Source organism: Rhinoraja longicauda, chromosome 8 (genome assembly GCF_053455715.1).
Source record: "Rhinoraja longicauda isolate Sanriku21f chromosome 8, sRhiLon1.1, whole genome shotgun sequence".
Taxonomy (NCBI): Eukaryota; Metazoa; Chordata; class Chondrichthyes; order Rajiformes; family Arhynchobatidae; genus Rhinoraja; species Rhinoraja longicauda.
Window position 1 is genome coordinate 52697279 of NC_135960.1, and position 12176 is coordinate 52709454.

Sequence of the window (12176 nt, forward strand, 5' to 3'; positions counted from 1 at the left end):
TCTGTGCCACAGTGTCGCTACAGGAAGTGGTTAAAACAGGAACAAAGCAACAATATAACAAGCAGAGTATTGTTCGAGGAGAATACAGTTAAACAAAATAGCATCTGTAATTATCACAAAACACTGCCACGAAAAGGAAGAAATTTACAATTAATCCAAGCCCATGATAGACCCAGAGTTGACTCTTTTTCCTCACACATCAAAATTGAACTTTTCCTCACTGTTTCACTTTTGACACAAGTATCATATTTTCTACTTGTTGATGGAAGTGGAATGTCAAATATGAAGCTCATTTTCATGTGGATTGCTCAAACTGAATGGCAGAGATGTATTTATAGGAAGCCTATGTACATTTATTACAGAAAAAGAGGCCCTGTTCATAAGACAAGATGAAGTAAGATGGGTTGAAGAACAAGTGGTAATAAAGGCAACCAGGCCAAATAGGTTTTAAAAGGAAGACAAGTATTAGCTTAACTAAGCAGGTGAAACCTCATCTCTGGAAAGGTGAATAGTATTGTTTCTTGAGATATCATGTTCTCCAGAGATGCTGCCTGAACTGTTGAGTTATACCAGCATTTGTGTCTTTTTTTTGTAAAACAGCATCTGCAGTTCCTTGTATCTCCAGGTTTTCAAAAATAAAACCTTTTTCAACATACAACACTGATGTGTAAATGATAGAGAAGGCCAATGGGTGCTAATAACATTTATTTATATATTCCACCATCACACAAGCATTATCGTGGATATTGATGTCAATGTTCAAAATTGTAATGCATTAGGTTGTTTGATGTTCCCCTTACTGTTTAGGTTTTGCTGTCATATTGTGTTATTCACTATCGCGGACTGGACTTGGAAAATTCCGCCGAAACTTGGTGCCTCTTGCACGTGGGCTCAGTGGACTATTTCTGTACACTTTGCTAAGGTTTGTACTTAGGTTTGGCAATATCTTACTGAACTGTATGCAAAAAAGAATTTCACTGTGCGTGTGGACGTGACAATTGAATTATATAAGACTACCACTAGATGGAGACACAAGCAGAATTGCACAGTAACATCACGAATCCAGAGAGAAATTTATTTAGTTCTGGTTTCCTATGGTCAATGGCAATGTTATTTCACAACCTTTGGATGACTTTGAACTTAATAATGTAATTGATTTATTGGTAGTATCTTCCTTTGCCTCCCATTGCCCCTCATCTCCAGATCCTTTACTGTGTGAATAAAGTCTGACTTGAAGATTTTTCTGCTGATATCTGCTATGTGAAAAATAAAATCACAAACAGTCTGTAGTAGCAAACCAGTAAGAGTTCTTTACCAGTGAGAGAATGCAATAAGATCATTCACACATGAAAGAGACTGTATTTAAAATGTCTTCTGGTTAGCATCATTCTCATCTTTTACTCGAGGCATTAAGGCAAACTAAAAACATTAATCACACTTCGAAGTTCAATGTTTGGTACCCGAGCAACTAATTTTGGTTTTGAAAACATTATTTCATTACACGGTGGGAAGGAACTGCAGCTGCTGGTTTACATTAAAGATAGGCACAAAGTGCTAGAGTAATTCAGACTGAAAAAGGGTCTCGACCTGAAACGTCACCCATTCCTTCTCTCCAGAGATGCTGCCTGTCCCGCTGAGTTACTCCAGCTTTTTATGTCTATTCCATTACACTTGATTTGATTATTTTAAGTTGAGCAAGATTTTATTTTGTGATTTTCATGCCTAATATTGAAATTAAAATAAACTATTATTGCTGTTATTATGCACAAAAAAGGAACTGCAGATGTTTGTTTATATGAAAGATAGACACAAAATCCTGGCGTAACAGTGGGTCAGGTAGAATTTTTGGAGAAAATTGACAGGGGGTTACTGTAGGATAAAATTAAATGATCAACTACTAGCCAGAGAGTGGTGAATGTGTGTAATTCATTGCCATAGATGGTTGTGGAGGCCATCACATTGGGTATCTTTAAGGCACAGATTGATCGGATCTTGATTAGGAAGGGCACCAAATGTTTGTGAAGGCAGGAGAATGGGGAAATGTATCAGCTGTGATTGAATGGTAGAGTAGACTCGATGGGCTGAATGGCCTAATTCTGCTATGTCTTCTGGATCCCCTTGAATGGGGAAATGGATCAGCTGTGATTGAATGGTAGAGTAGACTCGATGGGCTGAATGGCCTAATTCTGCTATGTCTTCTGGATCCCCTTGAATGACAGACTGGGTATGATGGGCTAAATGATTTTTTCTTGTATTTCTTTACCCTTTTCTCAAATCATCAGCTATCAATTATTCAAACTTCATATACTTATTCAGACTTAGCAACATTTAATTATGACAATATACAAGTACATCAAGAAGGGTCTCACTAATCAATGTTTCAATCTGATAAATAAACTGGGCTTAATTTTGATTTCCAGTTCTGTTTTAACTAAACTGAATTTAATTAGATCAGTTCTGATGAACGGATATTGGACTGAAATGTTGACTACACTTCTCTTTCCACAGATATGCATGACCTGCTGAGTAATTCTGAATTTTCTGTTTTTATTTTAAATTAAAACAACTATGTTTCACTCAGTAATAGTATAAAACTGAAATGAACCTGTCCCTCGGGAGTCTGGCCGTAGATGACTCTCATATATTTGTCTGCAAACTCTGAAACAGTTTACTGCACCATAAGCCTTCAAAACCTGAAATCAGCAAATTCAAAACTTCAAATAATACAGAAAATGTTAGAAATACTAAGCAAATCAAGAGGCATCTGTGGAAAGGGAATTGTTTTGGATCAATGATCTTCTGTCAAAGTTGGTTCTACAAGAAACAAGCATCGTGATACATGTGACAATGATATTATACATGTATGAGTATTTGATTTTTTTTTGATGATTTCTGTGTTTATGTATTTGTAGCTTCTGGATGATCACGATGATCAATAGTTTAGGCCACATCACAATTTTTTTGCGAAATCTGGGCTCTGCCACTAGCTCTAGTCACAGAGGCTGAATCGTACCATTAAGACTCTGGATATTATACATGCCTCAGAGGTGAGCACAGAATCACATAACCACTTTGACCAAATACCTACACTTCTGTGTCATCTATTACTGACGTGCTTTAATTAAGATGTGCTGCTGAAATTATCATCATTGTCTGTGTTAACTTCCCAGGAGTGCAGTCTTGAACTATCTACCTCATTGGAGACCTTTGAACTATCTTTAATCAGACTTTATCTTGCATTAAATATTATCTCCTTTATCCTGTATCTGTACACTGGGTGGCTTGATTGTCGTCATGTATGTTTTTTTCTTTGACTGGATAGTATGAAACAAAAGGATTTTCACTAGACATCGTACACAAACTAATTAAAACTAAAGACTAAACGAACCACTTCAGATAATCATACTCTAAACCTGAAGCTGAAATCACACCGATTTCTGTCCACCAATAAATCATTTCCCTCCTCCCCCACTCCCCACCAACAACTTGCTGTAAACATCCAAGCAAGTTTCATGCTCTTTCTATTCTGACTTTGTCAGATTTCAAATGATTTCAATTGTCCCACTATTAACAGCTATATTTCCAATTGCCAAAGCCCAAAGATCTAACACTCTGGCTTTCCAAAACCTTAAAACCCACCATTTTGACCAAGAATTGTTATCCTTATTATCAATATCAAATTATTTGACAATGTTTCTGTGAAGCAATTTGGGTCTTTCTCCTACAATGTACTATATAAATACAAGATATTATAGTTGTAATGCCAGCCAAGTTGAATTTAAACCTTTGAGCAGGTTTAACACTTAGCAGTTGTAGAAAGTTTCAATAAGGAGATGACAATCGGAGAAAAGTTTTGGAACTAAGATCAGCAGTAAGTTAAAGACTACTGCTTCAATTGTGGAACTGGGTGGCAAAGTAGCACCACTGTTAAAGGTGCTGTCTCACAGCTCCAGCAACGCCGGTTTGATCCTGACCTATGGAGCGTTCTGGAATTTGAATTTTCACTGTGATGGCTCTGATTTCCTCCAGGTGTTTTGGTTTCCTCCCACATCCCAAAGACATGCGGGCTGATAGGCTAATTGGCGTCTGTAAAGTTGCTCCCCGTGTAAATGGGTGGCAAAAGCTGAGAGAATCTAATAGAATTATGGAGAGAATGGGTAACAAATACCATTAGTGGGGGAATGAGATCATACTATGAGCTGGCATTGACTCAAATACCATACTTCCATGTCATGAGGAAGTATTGAAAAAGTGACTTCTGAAAAGACTCATCATATATAGTATATTATCCTCTGAACTTTCCACCCCAGAGAGCTGTGGAAGCTCAGTCCTCAAATCAGAAAACAATAGATTTCTGGGCACCAATGAAATCGAAGGATATGGAGATGGTGTTAGAAAATGGAGACCAGGTGAAAGAAGATAAGGCAGCGTAAAAAGCAACTGGAGCTGATTTAAATTTTTTTAATCAACTTTGACTCCTACATTGCAATCCTGAGTAGGCCCCCAACTAGTAAGATGCATAGATGCAGGGAAAGGTAGCATACAGTGGATTCCAAGAGAGATGAGACCACAGATGGATACAGCAGTGAGCATTTAGACCTGGGATTTTCAACACTGGCACTGGACTTCATAACATTTTACTGCTTCAGATCAAATATCAAGAAAACCTCTGCTGATCACAAGTGATGATTAATTCTGCCCCATAATGTGGAAGGACGAGAGGAAGCCGTGGAGGAAACAAGCACACAAGATGTCCTCCAGGTGAGAGATATTGATGTTGTACCTTCACTATTGGAGAAGGTCAAACAATCAGGAGGTACCTACTGGTCCTCAGCATCAGCAATCTCTCCATTCCAGATAACTTTGGTGGAGTTACCAGCAAGGCTGGTGAAATTATCAGTGCAACCACCACAAAGGGTGGCACGGTAGCGCAGCGGTAGAGTTGCTGCTTTACAGCGAATGCAGCGCCGGAGACTCAGGTTCGATCCTGACTACGGGCGCTGTACTGTAAGGAGTTTGTACGTTCTCCCCGTGACCTGCGTGGGTTTTCTCCGAGATCTTCGGTTTCCTCCCACACTCCAAAGACGTACAGGTATGTAGGTTAATTGACTGGGTAAATGTAAAAATTGTCCCTAGTGTGTGTAGGATAATGTTAGTGTGCGGGGATCGCTGGGGCGGCGCGGACTTGGTGGGCCAAAAAGGCCTGTTTCCGCGCTGTATCTGAAATATGAAAATAAATATGAAAAAAGGAAGATCAACTGTAAAAACATCCTTATATTAGCAATGAAAACAGGATTTTAATTAAAAAAACAGAAGGGGCTGAAAAACGGTATCTGCCGAAAAATCTAGCAATGTTGAGTCATTCTTACCTGTGAAAATATTGGAGGGGGAGGTGGTGGGGGAGGAGGCATCTTTTGTACTCAATGTGTGAGCTGAATATATGTTCAATATCCTATAGAATGAGAACAAACATAATTTTAGAAATATCATTCAATGTTCATCGAATAAAACAGAACAAGATAACCATATTTTCTGCTCTTTCCACCAACACTGTTTCCAGCATTATGTGCTTAAATTTCATATGAACATGGAATTATTATACTCCTTCAACCACTTATGATCAGTGAACATTGAAACATACATATTGTAATTTGTTGCTTACAAAATACTGATGCTGAGGATTAGTTGTGCATCATGAAAATAATCTGATTTAATATCTAAAATGGGTTTGAAAATTACATTATAAATATTGCTTGTGAACAATATCTGTTATGTTAAAGCTGTCAAAGCTTTAAGGACAATGTCATCGGACCAATTATTCTCTGGTTGCAAAATTCCAGACAGTCAAGGAATAAACTTCACATACTAGTTGAAATCCTCATGTGTGCAATTTGTAACTGATTTCATAAGAGATTTAGTTAAGTTTAGAGATACAGCATGGAAACATGCCATTCGGCCTACCGAGTCCCTTGATCACCAGTTATACTAGTTATCCCACTACACATAAGGGACAATTTACAGAGGCCAATTAATCTACAAACTGGCACATCTTTGGGATGTGGGAGGAAACCAGAGCATATAGAGAAAACCCATGCGGTCACAGGGAGAATGTGCAAACTTCACACAGACAGCATCCAAGGTCAGGATTGAACTTGGGTCTCTGGCGCTTTGAGATCGCACTTTTACCAGTTGTGCCACCCACTTGAGTCAGTAGTTCAGATTTACAACCCACTGAACACAGATACTCAACACTGAAAATGAAGATCATGACAAATCGTGAATAAAAGTTAGACAAGGGAGCATTGCACAATTAAATTGAAGCTCTCAATAAACCGTAGTAAGTTGGAGGCTAAGGAGCAACCTGATCAAAGTATATAAAATTATAAGAGAAACAGGATAGGTAGATAATCAGAGTTTTTATTCCCAGTGTGGAAGTGTCAAATATTGGAAGGTATAACTCTAAGCTTAAAGAGGAAAGTTTAAAAGGAGATTTACAAGGCAGGTTGCGTTTTTTTACATGCACACGTAGAGTGGTAGGTGTCTGGAATACACTGCCAGTGGAAGTGATGGACGCAGATACAATCGTGGCATTTAAAAAGGTATTTATACAGAGATACAAATAGACAGGAATAGAACGCAGAACAGTACAGCACATGGGCTCTTCACAATGTAGAGATATAGACCATATGCAGGCAGCTTACTGTTTAATTTGGTCAGCACAGACATATTGGGCCAAAAGGCCTGTTTCCGTACTGTGCTGCTCTATGCTTGAGTACAAAATCAAAGTCAAATAATTGTCGAGATGGTAGATGAGATCAGTCAGAACTCTTGCTGGTTAGAACAAGGTGTGGAACCCTTCAATTCGTACATCATGAAATGGACAAACAGCATTATTGAAATAGATAGCTGGGGTAACATTGCATGGAATGAGACAATGTATGAATGTGAGATGACAATCTTGTTAAAAGAAAGACCAGTACCCAAGCACATGATTTGCAAAAAGTTAGTAACACAGGTACAATCTGTGACCTAAACAATAGAATGTTAAATTTATTAATAAGAAAAACAAAAACAAAAGTGGGGAATTAACTACAAAAATGAGGCATATATGCTACAATTATATAGTTCATTGGTGAGATCTTATCTTGGAGTAGTACACAGTCCTGGTCTTCTTATTTAAGTTGGTAATGTTTTGAAAGTGTTTCAAAAGGAGTGACCTAAACTATTACCAAGAATGTGTAATGAGGAAAAGATGAACAGGCTAGGCTTGTTCCCTGTTTCAACTAATCCTCAATACCTGAAAGTCCAAATACATAACACCTACTAGTTCTTCCAAATCCACTCAGCTAATTACAATTACAATTTTTTTTTAAACTCAGGTTTGTCAAATATGATTTTTTTTTTCATGATCCACTTATCATTTTCTTTGTGCCCAGTTACCACTTCCTTAATAACAGATTCCAATAGTCGCCCTATTACTGATACCAGACTGACTGGCTCTTTATTTCCCAGTTTTCTTTCTGCCTCCTTTCTCAAATTACAATTGCTACTTCCCAATCCATGAGATCCACTTATGACTCATGAAACCTTGTAAAATGACAATAAAGGCATCCAAAATAGTTTAAAAAAATTCTGGGATTCAGCACATCAGATATTTATTTTCATTAATTTTTTTCCACAATTTATTTTTCCATTGGTGAGAATTTCTTACAGATCCTCGTTCACTCTATTTGTTTCATGAGATTGTGTCTTCTGTGAATTATTTTTCCGTCATTACCTTATTCCCCCTAATTTCTACCCGTAGGAGCCACAATAACTTTTGCAATTTGTTGTAGATGTCCACAAAAACATTTGCAGCATATATTTATAAATATTTCTTGTTACAGTACTCTCAAATTTTATTTTGCCCTTTCCTTTAATTTCTTAGTGCTCTTGTTGAATTCAATTTTTTGCTGTCCTTCATCTTGCTATTCTTTTTAGCAAGACCATTAGCCTTTTGAAGTGCAACAATAAGTGTAAATGCTGGCAATTTGAAATAAAAAAACAGAAAATGATTACGAGTATGGTTAGAGAGAAAGCATGGAAACAGGCCCTTTGGCCCACACTGAACATCAATCAACCCTTCACACTCATTCTGCATTATCCCACTCTCTACACATTAGGGGCAATTTAGAGGTCAATTAACGTACAAGCCAACATGTTTTTAGGATGTTGGGGGAAACCGGAGCACCCACAGTCACAGGGAGAATGTGCGAATTCCACGCAGACAGCATCTGGGGTCAGGATTGAACCCGAGTCTCTGACACTAAGGCAGACATGAGTCTCCACTACCGTGCACCCTAATGCTGGAGATACTCAGTCCTCCGTGGAAGAGATATATTTCAGCTCAATGATCTTTCCTTCAAAAAAGTGAGGAAACAAGTGTCTTAAATTGGAAAGAGTAGTTGGGATGGCCAGAACAAGGAAACAACTGTGATAGAGTGGAGACCAAGATTTTCAAGGAGACACAATTATTTATGGCACCTTCTTATAAAGCACAGTTGATTTCAAAGTTCAAGGTCAAGTTTATTGTCACATGTACCAGTTAAGGTATAATGAAATTTGAGTTACCATACAGCCAAACTGAGTGAAAAGCAACAAGACACACAACCACATAAAAGTTAACATGAACATCCGCCACAGTGGATTCCACATTCCTAAAAGGAGTGCGAGTAGAGAGAGATGAATGAGGGGAGTTAAAGAGAAAACCTTGCTGAGCCATGAGATACAGATTACAGCAGTTGCTGGAAATCCCCAATACAGGGGAAAGAGGAAACACTCAGATCAGGTGACAATTAGGGTCAGGTTTATTATTGTCACGTGCACTGACCGAGGTACTGCGAAAAGCATTGTTTTGATTGCTATCCAAGTAGATCAGATACACCATACATAAATACAATCAGGTCAAGTTCAAGTATAAAGGGCATAACAAAGAGGAGGTTACAGAGTGCAGAATATAGTTCTCAGCATTGTAGCACATCAGTGTGAAAGGTTTCCAATCTGAAATATAAACCATGTTTCTTTCATCACACATGCTCCCTGACCTGCTATATGTTACCAGTATTCTCTATTTTTGAGATCAGAGTAGAAATGGGTTGGAGGTCAAAAGCTCATGGACAAACTAGAAGATTGAGTGGAGGTGTTCTACTAACCAGTAGTCACCGAATCTGCATTTGGTGTCACCGATATACTTGTGCACTAAACACAATAAATTGGCTGTGGATGTGAATCTGTAGACTTCAAATATTTTTCTTTGATCTAATACAATGTATAATATTTATAATGTAGGAAAGAACTGCAGATGCTGGTTTAAATCGAAGATAGACACAAAATGCTGGAGTAAATCAGCGGGACAGGCAGCATCATGGAGGGAAGGAATGGGTAACATTTTGGGTCGAGAAGAAGGGTCTCGACCCGAAATGTCACCCATTCCTTCTCTCCAGAGATGCTGCCTGTCCTGTTGAGTTACTCCATCATTTTGTATAATATTTATAGTTAGCCAGAGCTGGACCATGTTTTCTTGTGTGGTTTGAAGTCCGAAAGGGATACATGTTAAGCAAAGTAATTCTTTCAATGATAGCATTTGCTTTCTTACCGCGATACCTTGTTAATGAGACTATTAGCTACAGGGGGAGGGAGGTTGGACAGATTTGGATTGTTTTCTCTGCAACGCCAGAGGTTGCAGGGAGACCTGATAGAAGTGTATAAAACTATGAGACACACGCAGATAGGGTAGACAGTCAGAACCTTTTTCCCAGGATGGAAACATCATATACTAGAGGGCGCAGCTTTAAGGTGAGAGGGCAAGTTTTTTTTTTACTACACAGAGTTGCCAGTGCCTGGAACGCGTTGCCAGGGGTTGTGGCTGAGGCAATTATGATAGTGGCATTTAGGAGACTCATGAATAGGCAAATGGATATACAAGAAATGGAGAGATATGGATGATATACAGGTCAATAAGAGTTGATCTTGGCACCATGTTCAGAACAGGCATTATGGGCCGAAGGGCCTGTTCCTGTGCTGTTCTATAAGAAAATAACTGCAGATGCTGGTACAAATCGATTTATTCACAAAATGCTGGAGTAACTCAGCAGGTCAGGCAGCATCGATTTATTCACAAAATGCTGGAGTAACTCAGCAGGTCAGGCAGCATCGATTTATTCACAAAATGCTGGAGTAACTCAGCAGGTCAGGCAGCATCGATTTATTCACAAAATGCTGGAGTAACTCAGCAGGTCAGGCAGCATCGATTTATTCACAAAATGCTGGAGTAACTCGATTTATTCACAAAATGCTGGAGTAACTCTCGATTTATTCACAAAATGCTGGAGTAAGTCTCGATTTATTCACAAAATGCTGGAGTAACTCTCGATTTATTCACAAAATGCTGGAGTAACTCTCGATTTATTCACAAAATGCTGGAGTAACTCTCGATTTATTCACAAAATGAATAAATTTGTTATTCTATGTTCTATGTTCTTTATGGACCATCACATGTATACTTGCCTTTTTGCCCATCTACATTAATTTCATAGTCTTAATGCAAGCATTAATGAAGAAGGGTCCCGACCCTGAACGTTACCTATCCATGTTTTCCACAGATGCTGCCTGACCCGCTGAGTTACTCCAGCACTTTTTGTGCTTTTTTTTTGTTGTAAACTAGCACCTGCAGTTCCTGGTTTCTAATCTATATCATATCATATCATATCATATATATACAGCCGGAAACAGGCCTTTTCGGCCCTCCAAGTCCGTGCCGCCCAGTGATCCCCGTACATTAACACTATCCTACACCCACTAGGGACAATTTTTACATTTACCCAGCCAATTAACCTACATACCTGTGCGTCTTTGGAGTGTGGGAGGAAACCGAAGATCTCGGAGAAAACCCACGCAGGTCACGGGGAGAACGTACAAACTCCTTACAGTGCAGCACCCGTAGTCAGGATCGAACCTGAGTCTCCGGCGCTGCATTAGCTGTAAAGCAGCAACTTTACCGCTGCGCTACCGTGCCGCCCTATACTTTAAGTCTTCTTCCATGCTGTGCCTAAGTGTCTGTCTGACTGACAGACTAAATGACATTTCCTATATCACAGCCAACTCACACCTTCACGTAGAAAAAACCCCCCAATTGCTGGAAGAACTCAGCAGGTCCAGCAGCACCTAAGGAGGGAAATGGACAGATGATGTTTCCGGTCAGAACCCTTCTTTCATAGCTTGCTTTGTTCAGTTAAAGACTTTGGTTTCATATTAAAGCAAATAATTTTCAAATCTTTATATAAAATGCTATAATATTCTAAAGACTGCAAACTGTATGCTTGCAACATATATGTGGGATTGCATAAACATTTTCTTTACATGGGTCATCCCCAGGTGGGTTAGTGGGTTAAACCAGGGTTCCATCCAGAGAAGACAACACGAGGTGCTGGAGTAACTCAGTGGGTCAATCACCATCTCTGGAGAAAAAGGATAGGTGATGTTTCGGGTGGGACCCTTATTCAGACTGAAGGGTCCCGACCCAATACGTCACAATAGACAATAGGTGCAAGAGGAGGCCATTCGGCCCTTCGAGTCAGCACCGCCAGTCAATGTGACCATGGCTGATCATTCTTAATCAGTACCCCGTTCCTGCCTTCTCCCCATACCCCCTACTCCGCTATCCTTAAGAGCTCTATCTAGCTCTCTCTTGAATGCATTCAGAGAATTGGCCTCCACTGCCTATCCTTTTTCTTCAGAGATGCTGCTTGACCTGCTGAGTTACTCCAGCACTTGGTGTCTATCTTTGGTATAAACTAGCATCCATTCCCGAGTTCTTTTCATAACTCGAACAATTCCCAAGTTGGAAATGTGGCCGGACACGACAAAGGTCATGCAGAGGTAGGTTGTTCCAAAGGAAAAAAGTCAGGAGAAACATTTTAAATCTTGTTTTGCTTTTCTTAAAACTAATGCTGATATCAACAAATTTAGCCCAAGCTTCTCTTAGGCTGATAATGATATTCTTTTAAAAGATTTTACTGCAGATGAGGTTTTAAAATGTCACTGACGGTTTTAAAAAGGACACTCCTGATGGCTTGGATAGCTGGCCTCTCTAAAAATGGGCATGAACGTATTAACTAGAATGTATTCTCCTTGGATTA

General features: G+C 39.1%; 1 protein-coding gene across 3 annotated transcripts in view; it reads right to left on the reverse strand.

The window, feature by feature from the left end:
- The window catches only part of wipf1b (WAS/WASL interacting protein family, member 1b), a 107490-nt gene that overhangs the window by 18855 nt on the left and 76459 nt on the right, over window positions 1-12176 (reverse strand). For all 3 annotated transcript variants that reach the window (XM_078404537.1, XM_078404534.1, XM_078404536.1), the window contains exon 2: window positions 5370-5452. In XM_078404537.1, coding sequence (XP_078260663.1) covers window positions 5370-5452 — 83 coding nt within the window. The remainder of the gene's footprint in view (window positions 1-5369; window positions 5453-12176) is intronic.